The sequence below is a fragment of the Aythya ferina genome, assembly GCF_964211825.1.
Source record: "Aythya ferina genome assembly, chromosome: 12".
Taxonomy (NCBI): domain Eukaryota; kingdom Metazoa; phylum Chordata; class Aves; order Anseriformes; family Anatidae; genus Aythya; species Aythya ferina.
The window spans coordinates 180,048-202,059 of record NC_140308.1 but is presented as its reverse complement, the minus strand read 5'-3'; the positions used below and the strand labels follow the sequence as shown (position 1 = coordinate 202,059).

General features: G+C 38.5%; 1 protein-coding gene across 2 annotated transcripts in view; it reads left to right on the top strand.

The window, feature by feature from the left end:
- Positions 1–22,012, top strand: part of AP1G1 (adaptor related protein complex 1 subunit gamma 1) — a 40,027-nt gene that overhangs the window by 10,455 nt on the left and 7,560 nt on the right. For both annotated transcript variants that reach the window (XM_084532951.1, XM_084532952.1), the window contains exons 3-17: positions 2,303–2,427; positions 5,293–5,434; positions 6,416–6,512; positions 7,324–7,400; positions 11,271–11,366; positions 11,855–11,935; positions 12,179–12,277; positions 12,702–12,757; positions 13,617–13,730; positions 16,730–16,870; positions 17,491–17,545; positions 19,138–19,260; positions 19,575–19,664; positions 20,174–20,301; positions 20,946–21,050. In XM_084532951.1, coding sequence (XP_084389077.1) covers positions 2,303–2,427; positions 5,293–5,434; positions 6,416–6,512; positions 7,324–7,400; positions 11,271–11,366; positions 11,855–11,935; positions 12,179–12,277; positions 12,702–12,757; positions 13,617–13,730; positions 16,730–16,870; positions 17,491–17,545; positions 19,138–19,260; positions 19,575–19,664; positions 20,174–20,301; positions 20,946–21,050 — 1,529 coding nt within the window. The remainder of the gene's footprint in view (positions 1–2,302; positions 2,428–5,292; positions 5,435–6,415; positions 6,513–7,323; positions 7,401–11,270; positions 11,367–11,854; positions 11,936–12,178; positions 12,278–12,701; positions 12,758–13,616; positions 13,731–16,729; positions 16,871–17,490; positions 17,546–19,137; positions 19,261–19,574; positions 19,665–20,173; positions 20,302–20,945; positions 21,051–22,012) is intronic.

Genomic DNA, 22,012 nt, shown 5'->3' with positions numbered 1-22,012 from the left:
ACTCACATTTTGAATCTGTGTTAGTTAGTTTTGACTGTTACAGACTTTTGCTGTTTGGAACCTGTTCTTACGTATTTTGTTAAGGAACTTAGGGTTGGTCTGACTTTGCCATGCTGTGCGCTTCTCATTGCCCATGTTTCTGCAGAGCAGTAGTTCTTAAACCATAGTCCAGTATGGCTATTTGTAGATGGGTTCAAAATGGCATGTCAAAATTCTGTCTCTGGAAATTACCAGATGCTTCCAAGGTGTTTCTGTACTGTTCTACTTCTAAAATAATCTGTTCTAGGAAGATAATAGCTGGTCTGTTGCCAGAAATAAGAAACTGGTGTTCCTTATTCCCATCTTACTGAAGTGACTTGGAGAAAACCAGTATGGGCTTTCCTACTCTCTTGGCTTATTTTTGACATGGTTTCTCAGTCAGATTTTGAAAAAGCGAGACAGGAAGATGGAATTCTTGAACTATTGTTCAAAAATGTTCTTCAGGTTGAACTTTGCTTAGTCTTTGGGGCATAGTCCATTTTTCTTAGAAGTTGGTAAGCATCCTGTTAGTCATAGCTCGATGGAAGGCCTAGGTTAGACTAAGTAAGAAGGCAGTCAAATTGCAGATTGCTGTAGTCCTTAAAGTACCTTCATGTTCTCAGTCTACACATTCGCGATTGGATTGACTGATCCATGTCTCTCACTAATGCAATGGACTCAAACCACAGAAATCAAATTTCAAATTGTTAAAGAGCAAGCCTGGGCTGCGCTTTGAGTTTAAGATGAGTTCTCTTACTATATATCATTGGATTCTTCCCACAGAATAAAGAGTTGTTGTGTCAGAGCAAGTGAATTATCCTGTTCTTAGTATTACACATGGCAGGGTTCCCTGGTCTAAGAGAGAAACTTCCTGTCAACAATGTTAAGAAACTAAGAGCTCCAATAATAATAAAAATACAGATAAGCATCATCAATAATTTTTACACTGTCAGTTTTTAGGAGTATATTTAAATTTTATTTTAATTATTTTGCATTGTTACTCAATTATTTAATCCTGTGTGTGGACGATTAGTGATTCTTCAATTTCTGCTTTGTTGGTAATGGTAAATTACCTCTTTGGTCTCAGTGGAGACAGGTTATATTTTTTATTGCTGGTGTTGCTACATCTCAAACATTTATGCCGACTGTTCTGGGGACAGAATCATCCATTCTATAGCCTTGTTTCTCATACAGTTTGTAATTTGCACTTTCAGGAAGTTATAGGGCCCAAGGCCGAGAACATGTCCTCGGTGCTTATAACTGGAAGGAATCTTTCAAAGTACTGATGTTGTGTAGGTGGAGTATATGATCTCCGTTCTTTCTCAATAGCAAGAAGTTTGACTGGGCAGGGGAGATGTTGAAGGCAGATGCTGTTCCAGCAGTAGCATCTTGTAGATAGTCCAGCATTATAGACAGGAAGTTTCTGAGAGTGACGGGATAAATGAGTAGGAAATATGTTTTGATGAAAAACAGGAGAGGCACAGACTGTTAGACCCATGTGTGTCTTAAAGATGAAGCCAGACATCTTGACTTCAGCTAGCGTGATGGTTTTACTCAACTTTGCATGTTATTATTATTGCATGACAGTTTTGCATGTTATCTAAGGAATCTCCTTTATGCTTTTGAACACAGGTGGCATATTTCTATGTGGCAAAAGGGAAGCTTGTAGGACTGCAATGCATGATTTTAGTTAAACCTTAGGGGTTCAGATAGTGGTTATGGAACAGCATAAAAACTGAACTATCTCTGACTGTATCCAAGGTTTACCTAGCTAGCTACTTAGTTACAGCTTATCATCAAATTTGTTTTTGACAGCTTAACGGAGCATTGATCCTCTCTCTGGTGGGCAGATATATCCATTGAAGTGCTAAAAATTTCCACTGCATATGAAACATGAACCATCCTCTGGATTTCCAGAAGTTTATTGTTTTGTTTTTAATTATTTATTTATATTTATATTTCTTTAATTGATGGATTTCTTGTCTCTAAACGTGTTATTTTTCACTTTTGTGCTCTGACCCCACTTGTCTGGTATATCTGAGGTCATGGAAGGTCATTAATGTCTGGCTACTTCAAGATACAGGACCTGCTACTGACTTTGTTGCTGCCTTGCTGGGAAGTCATTCAACCTTTTTTTTGTTTGTTTTCCATATCACCAAAATGAGAATAAAATGTAATTTTTAAAATGTATTATCAGAGACCTAAATCGGTAAACATCAAACTTTCTCCTCTAGCTGAGTAGTAGTTTAAGCTAATTCTTTTTCATTTTTTTTTTTTCTTCCAGTTGGAGTGCCTCAAGCTCATTGCCTCTCAGAAATTCACAGACAAGCGCATTGGGTATTTAGGTGCCATGTTGCTGCTGGATGAGAGACAGGATGTCCATCTTCTTATGACCAATTGCATCAAGAAGTAAGGGTACCAGCTCTCTCTCCATCAACACATGCTTTGAGGCTTCAGAATCTGAAAGTACACTCCTGATATTTTGAGTACTTAGTTTTTGTCCCTTGTGTTACAAAACTGGTGCCTTCAATCTATTGTGTACTGTTGACTGTAAAAGATTGTTCTAGTATTGTACTGAATTGGATGATTCCCTCTAGGTTCCTTAGAGGGAAGAGAATACAAACTTGCCTTGGTCGTGAAGAGGTACATACGGCAAACCATACTTGATGTAGCTACCGTTTTAGAATGGTAATACATGTTACTCTTGAGGTCATCTTAAAACAAGTAAGATTTGGAATATGTAATCACAATAAGCTGTTTGGCCAGTGCACACAACCTCGTGTTTTAAAGAAGTCTCTTCCATGTCTGTAAACTTAATTAATTATCTCCCAGTTTGCAGTAGGAAAGAGTCAGACAAACAGCTAGTAGTGTAGCATAACTGAAGGTCCCCACAGCTCTTATATACTGATTTGATTTTTTTATAATGCTACTAAAACATTATGTACAAGACTGGCCATCCAGTGTTACAAAATCATATCTGTTTCTGCAGCCATGTTGTTCTGTTTACTTAATGAATTCTGAAGAGTTGTTGTTTGTTTTCTTTTTTTGTACTTCAAAGATCAAGGCTGTGTATGCTGCCTTTTCTTTTGGGTTGACCTAACAGTGCTGATGAATGATTTTCCTATTTTCCTTGCAAGCAAGGCAGCAACTTGGAATGTGCTGTTTACTTGGTGTCTTGCTGAAATTAGGCAAGAGGGGATGGAAAGTAAGGATTGTTGTGGTTTTTTATTTTATTTTTTTTTCTCTCAGCAAGATATTACTAAAGCAGGATTGCTTTTTTTTTTTTTTTTTTTATCGTTTAGTAAATGAGAGTTGATGTATTTCCAGTGACAGATACTGCTTTTCAGGATGAATGGGGGCAGGAGTGGAACAACTGGGGTCTAGCTGATTTATCCAAATGTGTACTTGGTTGTGTGTGGTGTGCCTGTATTTATAGTTTACTTTTAGAACATAATCCTCTCAGGTAGTAGCAAGTAAAGCATTGATGAGATTGATCAATTAGGCTGTGGCCTCAAAGTACTTGAAAATAAACTTGACAAAGCTGTGGGCCTGAGAATCTACTAGTGTCCAGGAAAGAGACATTTGGTCAAATATTTTTTTCAGTGGAATGTTGTACTTGTGAGACTCTTCCATTAGAACTTGGTTGCTAGGTTAACACCTTTCTTGATTGTGGTTAACGCATTTTTTGATCGTTTATGTTGAAATAAATGTGTAGTAAGGGTGCAGTGAGTTTGAAATGGGCCAGAGTGGAGCTCAATGACACTGACAGACAGTTTTGCACCACGTCAGTGGGTTGTCTGTCGCTTTCTTCTTTGGCTTCCATAACTATCATTATTTGTCTTGCTTTTATCACTGTCTTATAGCAAGACCTAGATTTTCAATGCAAATAAGTGGGCACCTTTGAAGCACATCCTTGCTATACGCACAAGCATATATAGCTGCCAAAAACTTGTTAAAGGAAGGAAACAAAAATCAATGTGTTTAATGGCATGTTATCTGCTTTTGCATCTGCATGTTGCCATAACTTGACGTTAGGAACAGAATGCTCTCTTGCTTTTCTGCATGTTGTGCACTTTTGGTTACGTACCACTCCCTTCCCCTGCTCTCCCATCATGCAATCCCCAAATTGCTTCTCAAACCAGGGAACTTATTTTTACTTTCTTCATTTGTCGTCATTTGTGAATGAATCCTGGGTGCTGTGGTGACATGAATACCAAGTAGTTTGATGGAAAAGTGGTTAGAAGGCAGTTTTAAAAGCTGTTGGGATTTCCATGTGGAAGCCACATTGTCTTGTACTTGGTATGACATTGGTGGATGACCTCATAAATAGTGCATACTGAAACGTGGCTTCGTTTATTGACTACATTTTGCATCTTCCATTGGCATATGAAGAGTTAGGATTATTAAACAAAATTACTATATAGATTATTTATAAACTGTGTGAGTAATGATATTTTTTGTTTTTGTGTGTTGTTTTTTTCCTAGCTCAGGGTGGAGGATATTTTACATGACTTTTTATACATTGGTTTGTAAATGTGGATCCTGTTTTTTCTGATTTAGTGTTTGTGCTCAGTGTATAAGTCTTAGTATAATATGAAATAAGAATTTATGCTAAGCTTAGCATTTTATGGGCATATGTTTTGTTTCTTACCCTTTAAGGTTTTACTTTGTGACCAGATCCATGTGAAGCTTTACAACTCATTCGTTAGTCCTAATAGTCAAATAAAAGGGAGGGAGGAGAAGGGCAGTTAAAATTAAAAGACATTACATGCAAGGAAAACTACACAAAAAACTTAAGGCACAGAAACTACATAAGTGTGAGTATAAACAAAAAACAGAAGCTGAAGCCTGTCCAAGAACACGGTTAAACTGGAACAGCCTGCGAAGTCACTGCATGGCTGTGCTTGATATTAGGTTCTTTTCTGTTCGCAAATTGCAAACTACAGAGTTTTTTATTTACTGTAGAAGTGTTTATTTATTGTAGAAGACAATACTGTGTCATCTTCCCTCTTCTCAGCTCAAGCAGTGGATGTCCACATGATATTTTTACTAGAATCTACCTTTGAGAATTCTACCTATAACTAATAGAAAACCCTATGGTACATGCACTCCAAGCTTATGTTGCTCCTTACTCGTACTCCCAAGTAGCTGAGAATTTGGAGGCCTTTTTCGTGTGTGCAGATGTCTAAATGAGTGTAAGCTGATGCCCTTTTTTCCATATTCAGGCTCTCTGCGTGCTGATTGACTTTTTTTTATTATTATTCTCCCTTACAGTGACCTTAATCATAGCACGCAATACGTGCAGGGGCTGGCACTCTGCACCCTTGGCTGCATGGGCTCCTCAGAAATGTGCAGAGACCTTGCGGGAGAGGTGGAAAAGCTCCTCAAAACTTCCAACTCCTATCTTAGGAAGAAGGTACATTTGAATACTTTGTTACAGATTAAAATTCAAGTTTGATGGAGTACTTTGCTTATAACCGGAATACTAGACAGCTTGTAGCTCTGGCTGAGTATTTTCCAGTGTGTGAGATAGGTAGAGGCCAAATCTGTCTCTGCATAGCAGGAATGTATAAGCCTCTAGAAGTCAAGCCTCCAACAGATGAGGCATTTGTTTCTAATTTCATACTCTTTACCTTAAGGTTATTGATTATCATGTGAGTGCCTGCCTGTTCACAGGCATTAACCCTAGACTTCTAGTCATAAGTTTTATTTCAGTATGTTCTCAGATAAGTCCATCATTAATAAGTATATTGTTAATAGTGCAGACTAATATCTGAAGATTTGAACCTATTAGGTACTACTGGAGATTAGCTCAGAGATGACAGATTAAGGACTTGAAATGGGCAAACAATTAGAAAATGTCTAACTTCCTTAGCAAGTGCGACAAAACATCTGCAAAATGTGATCAGCCTTGTTCTTTTAAATTTATTTCATTATTATGTCTTGGAGGGGAGGGCAGGGGCAGCAATGAGATTTTAGGAGAGAATGCTGTATTTTGGGAAGAGGCAGCAGGTGCACTTGATTATCAACCAATTGCAAAAAAAAAAAAAAAAACTTCATAACATTAAGACAGACTGAAGTAGCCTTATTAATACCGGGCTGCTTTGCAGTTAATACAGCTTCTGAAACAAATAACTTACAAATGAAGTATTTCTAGTGCAAGTATTACATTGCAGCTCAGTGCTGGTTTTGTTTCCTCCTCAACTGTGAAAATTTTATTGAACTCTTTTCTGTAATGCTGTTCAGTATCACTTGCAGAGAGATGGAAAAACACAGTGTAAACTTTCCAAGCCTATGTATATGATGAAATTTGTGATAATTGCTGCTTTGCTAGATGTTCCCAAAATGTGTCTTTGTCATTATACTATGTACTAACTGAACTGTTTTTCCTATACAGGCAGCATTGTGTGCTGTTCATGTTATCAGAAAGGTGCCTGAACTTATGGAGATGTTCCTGCCAGCCACCAAAAACTTGCTGAATGAGAAGAACCATGGTAATGTCTGAGCCTGCTTAGCAAGGCTATGCCATTCTTTGCAGGTGCCACACTTGCTACTGAAGCCTTTTGTTTGGAGGGAACTTTTGAGGTGTATTTTTAATTTGTTTCTTCCCCCTGGTATGCAGCGAAAGCATATGTTGTTCAAAAGGCAGGGACATATGACTGATAATTAGCAGGACTTTACACAGCATAGGTGATGAAAGAACACTTTCACTTTTTTTGACTTCAGAGTGGGTAGAGTGGAAAAGCTTATGACTTTTATCCAGCACACTGCCTAAAGGGACTTCAAAGTGTGTGTATTTTTTTCTGTTTTTTGTTTGTTTCTGTTGTTGTTGTTGTTTCTGTTTTAGCTTTTTTCATGTCTCCCAGACTGAGTTTTGAAGACTTTCTAAGGAAAAGGCCTAGTTGAGATCACATAAGCCCGGCTAGAGTACCCAAATCAGAAGAAGAAATCAGGAAACATGAGGAACCCAACACGTACAATGAATGCAATCAAAATGTTTTTGCCCATCTCAGATCTTTTGTTAGCCTGTTTGTTACTATCTAACAGTATTTTTAATATGCAGGTTTCTGTAAACAGTGTGCAAGGACAGCTTGTCCTCTTTTGACCCTTAGCTGCTGCTGTAAGACAAGCACATTGCTATTAACTTTCTCTTGGTCACAGCTGCAAGTTCAAGTATCTTTTGGGGACATGTGTTAGATTTAAGAGGAGGATGTTTTATATCATTTGTCATTTCTTTATTTTTGTCACTTGTCTGGAGCCAATGAAATTGTAAAACACAGATTTTCTTTTTTTCCTGATTTTTAGGTGTTCTACACACATCAGTAGTCCTCCTCACAGAGATGTGTGAGAGAAGTCCAGACATGCTTGCACACTTTAGAAAGGTAAGTGTGAATTTGATGACATTGCAGAATTAATGTTCGTGGCTTTTTGTTTTTGAGAAGTATTTCTTATTAATTTCCAAAGTGAATGCAATGTGCACATTTTTAAAATAAAACCCCTAAAACAATTTAGGTGAAGAAATTGATGGTATTGTCTGCTTGTTATCAAAATAATAAGAAAAATGCTGGGAATTTTGGGTGTCTAGCACTAGTCCCCTTCAAGAAGGGGGTAAGTTATAAAACATTGCTCTTAAGAACTTGCAGTATGAAACTCACACTGAAGTTAGTTACAGTCTCTCCTTTGACTGATACTCTGCTAGTGTTTTTTTTTTTTGTTTTTTTTGTTTTTTTTTTAACTCTTTGTAGCTAATTTCATAGTGTCATCAGGAATTGCACATGTATTAAACACAAAGAAGCAAAGAAGAAAAACTAAGGCTTAGACACTTGAATGTCTTAACCACTGCTACACAGTCTTAGAAGCCTAGGTCAAAAATACCGATGAAAGCTCTAGTTCTGTAGATACCTCATCTCTGGTGCATGCTGTATTACATCATTTTCCGTTTTTACTTGAGGGTTTTGAGAGTCAACATCATTCCTCCTGCTCTGATTAGGAATGTTTACTTCTTTTTGTCTTCCTAGCACAAACTTCCTTACATTGCTTTGCTATGCAATATTATTGCCATAATAAAGAATAACAATGAAATGACATCTGAAAATTTCATTGATTTTGTCATTCTGAGTTGTGGTCAAAGTAGAAATTGAATGAAGTTGATAAGCGGAACTGTCCAATTGCTCTTCAGAAGTGTCTCAAGGGAGGTTATTTATCTGCGTGCCCAGTTTACTTCCTTGGTTTGCCTATATCGTAAGGGATTTCAAACAGTGCATCCTTTGATGCATCTTCCCTTGCTCCAGGTCTATACAACAGAGCAGGATTGAAAGCGAAAGTGGGGCTAGGAACATTTTGAAGGTAGCTATCCCTGCTACTAACTGCTCAATTAAAATGATAGTCTTAGTGGTAAAAGAAGAGCTGAGTCCACAGAATATAGGTATGAGGTACACCCTTTTCTAGCTATCTCTTTGGTTGTTTATGCTGCGAATGGTATAACATTAATCTGTCTCTAATGCCTGCTTCGTCTGTTTTGTCCCTTTTGTCTGTTTGGAATCCTGATGTGTGTTAGAATGAAAAGGTAAGAGTTATATCTTGTGGGTGGTGCATGCTTGCATTGAATCTGTAGATGTTTGCCTCTTGTGAGGCAATACCTGTTAATGCCACATCTGTGATTGATGCCACATGCTTAGATCAGTTGTATTTGTCTAATGCTTTTTGCGTGCTGGTCTTGTCTTGTCACTAAACTTCCATACCCATGGCAGCCCTGAATCTCAGTTGTGGCCTTCTCCAAACACAAGCTTGCTTTCCTTAAGCCCTCATTTGAAGATTCCTAGGTAAATTTTTCTACACATGCACACACACCAGTGGGCGTTCTCACCATAAACTGGGCTTTGTGTCTGCCATAGGGCAGGTTTGGGTAATTCCTTTGCACAAAATGGAGCAGGAGAGGCTTACTGTGCTGCAAAGAATAGGTGCAGTTCCGTCACTGATTTTTAATCTGTGTAATTTGACTGCAGAAGATTGGTGAGGGGCCCTCAACCGATCTCCATGGCTGTAACGTTTTCCATTGTTTGTCCTGTCCTCAGTCCTGATAACATTCTCATTAGAAGCAAATGTTAATCAGGGTTCCTAGGTGTGCTCTAGCAGATCACTCCACTTGCCTTTTACTTTGTCATGAGGGAAGATGTTGCAGCATCCTTTGGTTTTCTCTTAGGCAGATAATAAGAAATTCATGGTTCCTTTTGTGTGTATTGTGAAATCCATGTTTTCAGAGGAGTACATAGTTCCTGAAGAGCAAAGGTTGGAATAAAAAGAGAACAGGGGAACTGAGCTGCCTTTCTTCTTGCACTTCACCACAAAAGTACAGGACTTAACTCCTCAAAACATTGCCCTTTTTTTATGTCCATACGTAGCTGTTGTACTCCACAAATAGCGTTGTGCTTTTAGCAAGTACTGTCCCAAGTCTGAAGCGCCATTTTTATTTGATGTTGTCAAAAGTGATTAACATTAAAATAAGTAATCTCTGATACAGTAGAAATTTAGTCTGCTACAAGTTTGGGATTGCATTGAGTTTCACATGCGTGCAGGAGCAACCAACCTCAAGGATGGGAAAATTTGTCACGCCTGAAGGATGAATTAATTGCCGGGATGTTTTTTTTAGGGGACTTTTTGATAAAATGTAGCTGTCGTGCGTGCATGGAGTTGAGAGAGAACGATGCTTTCCCGATGCTAGCTATGCTTCAGGAACGAAAAATCTGCTTAGTGCAGTCACTGTAACACCTGTCTATTTTGTCACATCTCCAGCAAGTGTCTGCATTATTTTAATATCAGCACTGAAGGGGGTAGAATAAACTATGGAAGGAATAAAATTGGTAGAGCTCTGCATCTGTAATCGACCAGGAGAGGTTTCTCTCAGGGTTTAATCCAAAATCAGGTTCTCTTATTCAACCTTAAGGTTTTTCATAGAACTTGTTAGCAATGGGCTGGTTTCATCCCTGAGACCACGTTGTTATTCATAGCCACTGTGAATTTTTTTGTGGATAAATAGTAATTTTGTTATAGCTGATATGTTTTAACCATTGGCTTATTTGCCATGTTCTGCCTTCAACTGATTACTTGCTGGATGTGGGTGTGATACCAGAGAGCATAGCTGTTACAGTTCCTTAGAATTACCCTGACGGATGAGGTGCAACTATAGTTGGAAGTTCCTAGGAAGGAGTGAGATGATCCAAACTTTTGCAAATAGATAACATTTCTTCAAAGCTGTGTACGGGTTTTGAAAGATTACTTATTCCTCTGGGATAGATGGCTACTGGAAGACCAGTGTCATCAACATCTGAGGAATCTGAGCTGATTCTGCAAGTTTGGTGTGTTTTGGTGTGTTTTGTTTGGTGTGTTTTTTTTTTTGTTTTGTTTTAGCCCTCACAGTGCTGGAGAAACTTCTAATATGAACAGTGGAAGTCAATATGATTTTTGTGCATCAATCAGTTTAATCTGCTATGATGCAGAACTCTTCTAACATCAGTGAAGCAAACAATTTGGTCAGTTTAGTATTGCAGCTTTTGTTGAGAAGTTTGGGGTGAAAAGGAGAATTGATCCTGAAGCTAATTGTGAGGAAGAACTAGAGTAGAGCTCTGAGGGAAGGCTGGAGGGAAATCCACTCTCTACTATTTGGAAGTTTTGTAGAGGAAGCAGATCACAAAGCTTTTCCTTCTAGAGGCTAAATTGCATGGAGTATCAAACTTGAAAAAATCCTTAATATTTTACTGTAATGTTAGCAGTACCTGGAAAGATCAAATCTCTTGGCTATGTTTGATGCTCCGTGGAAATAGATGGTGCTTACTACATGGACGTGTGCACTAAAATGAATCGGGATCTAACGTAGTAAAGCCCCCAAAGAGAGTCTTGGAATAACACTATTTTAATAAGTGGCGGTTCCCCATTTTGTGAAGTGGAGAGTTCCTTAAATTGATATTTCCCTTTAGGTGTTGCCTGTCAAGGTCTGGTGGATTTTAGTGTTTTGAAGATGCAATATGGTGCTCGGGTTCCAGCTTTACCGCTTTGAGTCATTCCATACTGAAGCTGTGTAACATAATTTATAAATGTGCAGGCTGGACTTTGAGGAAGAATCTGTAGACTGACTTGCTTTCAAATGAGAGATTTATTCTTAGGCCTATACTTCAAATGCGGGGGGGGGGGGGGGGGGGGGGGGGGGGGAGGAGAAACTTAGTAGGTCCATTTTCTGACAACTCTTTTCTTCTCAGCTTGTTCCCCAATTAGTTCGTATTCTGAAGAACCTTATCATGTCTGGCTATTCACCAGAGCATGATGTGTCTGGGATCAGTGACCCCTTTTTGCAGGTAAGAACTGATGCAAGCAGCAATTGATAGCTTTAATTCTGGCACTGTGTTTTCAGACCTAGGTATGACAAGGTAGTTACCAGAGGGCAGCAGTGTTGATTTTTAAGGCTGTGTCCTTATGTTAGAGCTGACTCTGCAAATGCTCTTCATCTACCACAGTGAAAGACATCTGAATTAGTTTAAATAGGCCTATCGTTTTGTGCTAAATTATGGCAAAAGGGAGAAGAAACAAGTGTTGGTCTTGCAGGGCTGTGCCCAGTTGGCATTGGGTATATGTACTGACTAGCGTGAGCACAGCATTAGCCTGTTCATAAAGATCTTACTGAGGATAGAACCGCTGAAAGGGTTGCACAGCATTGGAATAGGCTGCCCAGGGCTGAAGTCTTTGAGAAACCTGTAGATGTAGAACTTAGTAGCATGGTATTTCACACTCCTCATGTAAAACACTTCTTTCAGTGATATTCTCTTTGCTTCATTTTACCATATAGGTGCGAATCCTGCGGTTACTAAGGATTCTAGGGCGAAACGATGATGATTCTAGTGAAGCCATGAATGATATACTTGCACAGGTGAGGTTTGCAAAGTTGATCAGCTTAACTTTCTCTTTTAATTTGTTAATAACTTGGATTCAGCAACACTGGTGAGGATACAGCTGCTGCCGTGCTGGGGTGAATTTTGTTGCCAGATGCATGCGTTAATAGGTGTGGTGTGTGTTTGCAAGGGATTGCTCAACTTCACTGCCTGTTCTGCAGAACATCAAAGGGGATCCACGTTGTTTGCAGTGGAGTCACTTTTTTATTTCTTTATTCCAGGTTGCTACTAATACGGAAACAAGTAAAAATGTGGGAAATGCCATTCTCTATGAAACTGTACTGACTATTATGGACATAAAATCTGAGAGTGGACTGAGAGTAAGTTGCCTTTGCCATGGCCTTTTTGTCTAAGCTTGTATTAGAATTAAATTTCTGTAGAGGACCCATGAGGCAAAGTCATTTCACCCAAAGATAGCTCCACAGATGTCTGTAGATAAGACTGTAACCTCTTCAGTAAGTGGTGCTTTTTTTTTTTTTTTTTTTTTTTTTTTTTTTTTTTTTTAGAGAGAAAGAAAAAAAAAAAAAAAAACAACTCCTGCAGATTTTCTCCTTGAGTACACCATAGAGCCTGTGCTGTGTTTGTCTTGGCTTTCCCTCTGATTAGTCAGGCTCCAGAGTTCTTTGTTATGCTTTTGGCCAGGAAGTATAGTACTAACTTTGACATGTTGCCTTTAAAATCATCTTGATGCAATGAAGATGACCAGCCTTTTTGATCACTGACTTTCCCTAACTCTTTCTGCAGGTGTTAGCCATTAACATCCTAGGCCGTTTCTTATTAAACAACGACAAAAATATTAGGTAAGTTATATGAAGTGTGTTCCATCTACATCCAGCTTAAAATGTGTGATAAGCAATTACACAAAGACTATGCTGAAGTAGAGCTTTTCATTAGAGTGTGTTTGGAAGTGTTAGCGGGGTTAATATGGCTAACTAACTATTTTTTTGGCACATTTTCTCTGTCAAAGTCTTAACTATGGCTCTGCTCTTAGTTGATGAATCTGGGTGTACAATCTAATTCTTAACACGATTTCTTAATCTACCTGAGTGTGTTTTTTCCGGTATTCTGTAAATCTCCTGTCTTTCCCCAGCTGGTCTTCAATGACATTCAAATTGGTGTGGGCAGTATAGATTTTACAGGTTAGGCAGCGAGTTTTTTCTTGTTGCCAACAGTATGCAGTCAGGAAGTATTTGTGCTTTGGTCACTGGACATGGAATTGCTGCAATGCCAGAACGAAGTCCTATCTCTAGGCATTTTGACTGCAAATCATGACATAGGTAGAAGTCTCTAACCTTGAGAATTTGTGTGGTACTTTTTGTGTTATCTGTGGAGGTCTAACATTTATTTGCCTCGTCTTTTCAAAATCTTCTATGAGGACTGGGCAACTAACATGAGCCCAGCAATTGGGATGAGTGCTTGTCAAAGCAGCAGGATGTTGTCAGGCACGTTAGTTACAGTTTTGTATGGTAACTCTTCTATGGAGACATGCCAGACAGTCCCCTGGAAGATCCTCATTTTTTACTGAGGAGTACAAGAGAGCCCTGTTCTGTTGCAAAATAGGATTAAATTGGGGGTGGGTGGTTTTGTGCATAGAAATTAAAAGCTTGCTTTTTTTTTTTTTTTTTTTTTTTTTTTTTTTACTTTATGCTCTTATCCCAGATATGTAGCTTTGACATCATTGTTGAAAACTGTGCAGACAGACCATAATGCAGTACAGCGACACAGAAGCACAATTGTGGACTGCCTGAAGGATCTGGACGTCTCCATTAAAAGGTAAATGAAATGTCAGTGAAATAGACAGCCTGTGGAATATGAGCAGGACATAGAGGAAAATGACAGTAAAATTGGGGAACTTACAAGGAACTTATAAATGAGACTAGTATTAATGCATAGTATGGTTCATGCTTCAATTAAGGTAACAAAGATAATGAAGATGTGCAGTGACTTTCTTTGATAAGCTGCTTTTATATTTTATGCATCTTGGGCAAGGGGAGGAGGGGAGATTCTGTTTGCCTGAATCTTTCCAAAATAAAATCAACAGAGATCGGATGGTGTGTTCGTAAGAATCAAAGCCTCCATAAAGTATGATCCTAGTCAAAATTATTCTGACATTCTTGGTGTTAACTTTTCTTTCCAAGACAAGCAGGCAGTATCACGTTGTCCTGAAGCAGAGTTAAGCCATCCAAATAATTTTCTAGATTAAATTTAATTAGACAATGCTAGAATTTAGAATTACTATATTGTACAAATGGTTTGCTTATATGCTGTGTCCTGTTTGTACATTCTTGGTGTTTGTGTGCCATTTAAATAGTGATATATTGTTACTTCTCTGAACTATGGGAGAGCTTGCAACCTGATACATGTCACTACAAGTAGACTTTTTTTTCCTGATACTCAGTCTAAACGTCTTCCTGTTTACTCTCATTACTTCAGTTATGTTCCTTTTACTTGTGATAGTAACTTTCTGTTTCTCTCAGATATTTGTAGTAGTCTTGAATCACTTGATCTCACTTCTGCCAGACTACTATGTAGAGAACTGCGCTTAATTTTCTAAATCAAGTATTTCAGCTTCTTCATTGTTTGTTCTTTTTTTTTTTTTTTTTTTTTCCAGTAATCTCTTCTCTATTACTCTTTCTGTAGCTGGTCATCTGAGCTCAGTGCAGCGTAAAGCAAGTTAGTGATAGGGACTGCTGCATCCCTTTTGCGTCATGTGGAAGCTCTGCTGCAGGCCAAAATTTCATTAACCTCTTGTTACATCATAAATGTATTTTGTTTCTTTCAGAGTTGCTTATCTTCTTCTCTACACCTTGTCAAACTGATTAGATATGCTATACATGCTTATGCTGAAAGGCATTTTTCAAATTTATGCCTCTTTGAATCAGGTCTAGATGTTTAACAGCGCTGCTTACTTAGATATATGTAGAATAGGAAACAAATTGAAACTGTCTTTCTTCTGATGCTTAGTTTTAACTGCTATGGGTATCATGTAATCTTGTTTTACGATTGTATGCTATCTCAAAAGGCAAACTCAGGCTGTTGTTGTTTGGTGCCAGAGCAGTGTGAGGCCACAAAAGTATTTAACTGGTACCATTTAGGAAAACACGGGTGTGCCACAAACAATAGAGCTTCATGTCTGAGTGCTATTGGAGGATGAAGCCTTTGAGTGATCCATCGGCAGAGTGTGATGTTGCCATGCTGACACTCATGCTGCTGACAATGCACTGCTCTCATTGAAGCAATATATTGACTGGATATCAGAGTTCCCTAGTAGAAAGCTTTAGGTTCTGAGACTTGAGAGAAAGACATGATACCTGGTTTTGGTTGACATCTGAAGCATGGCCTGTTCTCATCATCTTTTAACCATTGCAGTGCATCTTTGGTCTATGTAGTGTAGTTTAGAATGGCTTTACCATTTAAGTCAAGGCTTTTTTGTCTGTCTGCTTAATCAGATCAAATTGCATGATTAGGAATTTTGTGACAGAAATGAGACCTGTAATGTGAACAATATGCATTTAGATAAATGCCAGGTGTTAAGATTGCAAACTGCTTCTGTGCACCTGCAGTATTGTCATATATGCTATAATGTGGCTGAAAAGATAAAATATTAATGTGGAAAATGTGCAACCCAGCTGGGTTACATGTAAGGAGTTAAGAATTAATTGGAAGAATGAAAACAATTCCAGTAATGTTTTCAAACAGCCAAAACCCTTGATGATAAGCTGTAATGATTTAGTTAAGTGTTCAGAATTAAGGTGAGAACAAGGACAAGGTGGATGAGGCACTGGGCAACCTGATTTAGTGTGTGTCATCACTTCACGTGACGGGGGGGTTGGAACTAGATGATAGTTAAGGTCCCTTCCAACCAGAGCTATTCTATGAAGAGACGTTTATATTCTCTAGGTCCCCAGATATTAGTTGGGTAAAAAACAAGGTAACGCATTCACAGGTCACAATACTGTAGAAATCATGCTTTCTGCAACAATAGGAAGATGCTGAGAAGCAGTGCTAGCTAGATGTTTCAGATTTTTTGAGAGCAAATCAGGTAGCTAATGCCCACTACCATTGTGCCTGGTGTAAGGTGTTGATGATTCATTAACATTGTGAAAATCTTAGCTGATCAGAAAAAAAAATGGCTGTGTCAGTGTAGTGGCAGGTTGGCAAGCTTAACACTGGAGTTAAGTACAAACTGAAGGAAAATCAAAGAGACAGTACTCTGTTTAATTGCGATGTCAACTTGTGGCAGGGAAGGAATGAAAAGAAAATTCCAAAAAGAGCACCAGGGTAATTTGGGGTTCTAAAAGTCTTATATAGTTCATCTGACAAGATACAGTAAAGCTTATAAGCTCTAATGTATTTGAATGTCTAATTGATGGAGAACAAAAAAGGTTCCTTCTGTGTTTAATATCCCTGAAGCTGGAGAAAGATTGTAGCTTGTATTACTTTCTCATTGCAATTATGTCAGAGATGACAAGTATATAACTACAAATACTTGGACCATCAACCTTAGTGCTGATGGACTATGTTGAAAAATATTCCTAGCCTTTTAGGACATCTTAGGGGGACTCCACCTGCCCCACTCCATGCATTTATAGGTTTCTCTGGTGGGTATTTCTTGTCTGCCCACGAACAAGAAAATACTGGTACATATGGGAGGCTCTTCTCACAGGATTAATAAAGATTGCTATCTCAATTAAAAGGTAAGTTCATTTGAGTATCTGGATTTGTTTACTTCTCCGGGTTGAATATACTTTGTTTTTTGTCCCTTGCCGTAGGCGTGCAATGGAACTGAGTTTTGCTCTTGTTAATGGGAACAACGTTCGCGGAATGATGAAGGAGTTGCTGTATTTCCTAGATTCCTGTGAGCCAGAGTTCAAGGCAGACTGTGCATCTGGAATATTTCTTGCAGCAGAAAAGTATGGGGTTAATTTGCTTGCCATTATTTTGTCTTTTTTTTCTTCAGAATTATGAGCATTTTTTGTGTTATTTATCCCCTTCCCCACCCCTTAAAAGAATGTGTTGATCATATCTTCTCCATTTGCCCATTTGCTGACCTGTGTGTAGTTTATTAGTTTTTACCTCCTATGAGGAACAGAACACACCAGTGCTTCAGGGAATGGTAATGTTCCCTTGTGGGCAGTTGTCATATCATTAAACCAGTCTAGCATATTGATTTCTACTATTCTTTGGAAAAGGCATTATGTTGACACCCTTCCACACACCTCCACACCCACTTTCCCCAATTAGATGTACAAATGAAATAATCTTACTAACGTAGAGCCATTATAATCATCAGCCTGACTTTGCTTTGAAGTATTGTGTATGCAAGTTATAGCTGTGCTATATTCTACAGACTTGCATGTTTACTCAGCATTTCCAGTGTCAGCATTAATACAGAAAGTCAAAGAATGTGATTTTTTTTCTAGGAAGCAGTAAGCCAGGAGGTGACCAAAAGGGGAGGTTGTGTTAACTGTGGGTTCTTGCTGGTATTGAAGGCTAGGGGTTATTGCTCTGATTCTTTTTCTAATTTTGTCAGATATGCTCCTTCCAAACGCTGGCACATAGACACAATCATGAGAGTCTTAACAACGGTAAGTGAAATTGCCTGTCTTTTGTGTGACTTTTTTAAAAGAAAGAAATCTTGAATTCTGTAGGAAGCTATCACAGAGTGGGAGACGGCTATAAAGGCTGAGAGATAATAAATGTTACAATATGCAAAAGAAGTGCACTTATATAATAGTGACCTAAGGCAGCTAGTCAGAAAGTAAATATGACTATTTCATCTTTAGAATTAAAATTTTAGAAAATGTATGATTTCTGAAACGTGCAAGAAGACTGTGTAGCAGAGTTTGTATCAACCAAAGTAAGTGCATGAGCTTCTAAGTCAGGGTAATTCTTGTGCTGTCATTCCAATACACAATCCTTTCAAGAGAGTAAACACAGCACTAAGTGACTTGCAAAGAGAGAGAGTTGAAACAATTTATTGAAATTATTCCAAGTTGAGTTTATCAAAGCTTTTTAATAGAACTATAACAGCTTTCTAGCTTTTTTTCCTTAGTGTTTGATTGTTACTTTTTTACTATGTGAATTTCTGTATAAACACCACAGTTGAGGTGGAACGGAGTAGTATTTTGGCAAACGAGGGGAAGAGAGTGTAACTTGAGTAGGCAGCGTGTTCTCTGATGTGAAGAAGTGGGAAAAGACTTACTTCATTAGTGTGAGTGTTCAGATTTGACGAGTTCAGTAGCCAGACTCACTTCTCAATGTGCTGTTGTGCCATCCTGAAACTGAGAAATGTGGATTGCTCTGAACGGAGAGTTGATTTCCATTTAAAAGTTGGTTGTAAGTTTTTCTCTCGGAGGACTCCTTCCTGTGACTGGTTGGGAAACCATTTATAAAGTTAAAGGTATATTCACAAGACTACTCAGGCAGACTCTTACAAATAAATATCCTATCCGGTTTACCAGACTTAGGAGAATTAACACAGAACAATGTCATCAGCTCCTGGTTTTGCTAGCTGGGTTTTAACTTAATTGACCTAATTGAGCTCACTTAATTTCCTTCTTTTTGCACGATTTGTTTTCAGTTCCAGAGTACTGTCTAAACAGGCAGGTTTTGAGCAATGTACATCTCTCCTTCAGCAGCAAAGCTATGTGATTTATGCATTGCCTCAGTTACTTTTCTGTCCCTGAAGTGGGCTTTTCAATCTGATCTCCATATTCCTATCACCTAACTGAAGAGATAAACAAGTCCCTGAGTCCCGTGCTAATTTGGTATAGCGTCTAGCTTTGAGGAAGTGATTGAAAAAACTGCTTTTTGCTCCCAAAGTATCTTGTCTGCTAAATGGAAGGCGTTTTCTTGTGTGTGTTCTGTTACTTCTGTCGTATAGAAATAGCACAGGATTCTTATGTCCACATCCTATCCTCAACAGACAGTTCCAGGATATTTACAGTATGTCTTTTTCTAGCTATAGCTGAGTGAGTTAGGAGAATGTACTGTCCTGTACTTTTATCCAGCTGAGCCTGCTCAAAATCAACCATAAAGTACCTGAGGATGAGGATGTGGATTTTTATCTGTGTGCAATCAGGCTTTGTGAAGGATAACTGTTGATGCTGGCTGTTACTGAGAAGTCAAATAGTGAAACCTAACAGCTTCTATTTTCCTCTTGAATACGTTCTTGCAGGCAGGAAGTTATGTTCGTGATGATGCTGTCCCCAACTTGATTCAGCTAATAACTAATAGTGTGGAGATGCATGCCTACACTGTGCAGAGACTCTACAAAGCCATCCTTGGTGATTACTCCCAGGTAATACCCAATACAAGCAACTTTGGTTTACCTGTTATTCTGCAATAAGTATATTTACTAAGCGTATCAAGGTAAGTCAGCATCATGCTGTCTAGTTCCAAGGGACGGACTGCAGAAGAGGCATGTCTTCTAAATGTTCCTGTTCTTCTATTTTTCTCGTATGAATATTCAATTTGAACAAGAATTCCACGTTTCTTATGCTATGGGAAATTTGTTTTTAGCTGGAAGGAGGGCTAAGCTTGCTCTGGGAGATGGTGGTGGTTTACTTTACACCAGAATGCATTTATCTAGGTGTATGATTTTTCTTCCAACAGCAGCCCCTGGTGCAGGTGGCCTCCTGGTGCATAGGAGAGTATGGAGATCTTCTGGTGTCTGGTCAGTGTGAAGAAGAGGAGCCAATACAGGTATAGCCTGAGAGAGCAAGTGTGTACATGGCTGAGGCTGGACCTGCTTGATGCTGGCTTGATATCTGAGGGGAATGCTTGCAACAGTTACTTATTTGTGGTGTCTACGATGGACCCTTGATAGGGAACTTGTTTGCATGCTACAGGCATGGGCAATATAAGCATAGCCAGCTTTGTCTATGGGGAGCATAGATACACTGGGCAGAGCAGTGTACTTTTGGTGCTCATCTAGCTTGCACAGTATCTGCCAGGGATTTAGCTGTGTATTGTGGTGATAAATCTTCTTTTCAATATGTGGAACAGGAATTTTATCTTAAAACTGTAGTATAAGATATTCATCTGGATGCATCTGTTTCATTCATTGTGCATATATGCTGTGGGTTCACAAAGTTACTGAGGAGACAGGAAACACCTGTTAAGCAAGAAACAAGTTTTTTACAGTATATACTCTGAAAGGTTTGCTGCAAAGCTTCTGTCTGACTCAGCCTAAACTTTTTCTACCTTTTCAGGTAACAGAAGATGAAGTTCTTGATATTTTAGAAAGCATTCTGATATCTAATATGTCTGCATCTGTTACGCGAGGCTATGCTCTCACTGCCATCATGAAGCTTTCCACAAGATTCACCTGCACTGTCAAGTGAGTTCTTATTGGTGTTGTTCTGCACAGGGGTTTGTTGCACATATGCTGGCATCAGTTGTCTTCAGTAGAAGTATTCCTTGGACATGTTCTACTTCCATGGTTAAGAGTCTTCTTACTGGCTTTTACGGTCCTCCTTTGCTTGCAGTCTGGAAGACTTCCACTAATTTGTGCTGTTTTATCTGTTTGTGGATGTGTCTACTGTGTGGGGACTTTTGAGTCATGTTACTCTTGCTTGAAAATTCATTAATGTGAAAGAAAGCCCTTTAAGTGGACTGTTCTTTCCAGTTGTTTTTTTTTATTATTTTTTTTTCCTGATGGAGAGAGAAATAGCCTTGTTTCCTACTGATGGTTTGACTGTGAGTTGTTCAGTTTTGGTATGATATTCTTATGGTGGTGTATTAACTACCTGTTGACTACGTTGGAGAGGGACAACAACAGTTCAAAAACTGAAGTTGCATAGGTACTCCAGGAAAACAGCAGTGACTACTGTTTCAAATCACTAATACAGGACAGCTGTTGAGCAGGGAGTCGAATAAGGTCTTCTGGATGACACATGCTAATTCCTTCCTCACTGTTACAAATTCCATAGTGTGGTGTGTTTGTTTTTGTTTGTTTTTTTTTTTTTTTGCCTCTCCCCACAGTCGCATTAAGAAGGTAGTTTCCATTTATGGCAGCAGCATTGATGTGGAGCTACAGCAGCGGGCAGTGGAATATAATGCACTTTTCAAAAAATATGATCACATGAGGTAAGTGTTGATGAGTTTCAGTGATTGAAAAGGCTAATAATCTGCTCTGATCTTCTGCGTAGTATGTAGAGCTTTATCTTGTGATCCTGGTAGGAGTATAAAGAAGCTATAATTCCTCCCTGATCTCTGTAGGACTATTGAATGTTTTAAGAACATAGCATATCTTGGGAGATTGTTTTGAGATCACTCTTTCCATCCCAAAATGCTTGACCAGCTCTGAGCTTGGACTTGGTTAATGTTCACTTTCAGATGTTGAATATTAAATTTGCTATCTAAGTGAGTGACTGCAGATAGCTTTTGCCATACTAGCAATACCAATCTTTAAGTTCAAATTGATTTTAAAGTGCCTTTAGAATAAACATACAGATATCTATAGACCTTTCCTCCTAAGCAGTGCTCTGAAATTGAGGTAGTTCTGAAAATGCTTTTCAGTTTTTCAGAACATCTTCTTAATGTACTATTTTCTTGTAGTGTCTGTTTAAAATATCAAGTTCTGCCTGAAAAGTCATAATCTTCTCTATACCACTCAGCATGCTTGTTTTACAATTCTTGGGCATGCTGATTTCCTTGTATGTTATCATTGAGAGTTTCCCATTCATCATAGTTTTACTCAAGTGGTTGGTTTTAGCTGTCTCAGAAAAACACTCTGTTGCAATAACTAAAGCTGTAATTCTTCACGGAATAGTCGTTAATCTGCTATGTGCAACAAATTATTGTTGATACATAGGAGCACTGTACTGGCTATTCCATGAAGAACATAAGATTGAAGATCTGGGAGTTAAGTTCATCCATCCTTGATAAGATGCCATTTAGATTAAATGCTATTTTGAAAATAGGTCTGATCTTTATTGTTTGCCTGATTTGGAAGCATCAGAACTGCCATGTTGTTCTAGTGTGGTAGAAGAAGTTAGCTTTCAGAATGGAGAGTATCCATTCTCAAATCTAGATAAGAACAGAGGAAA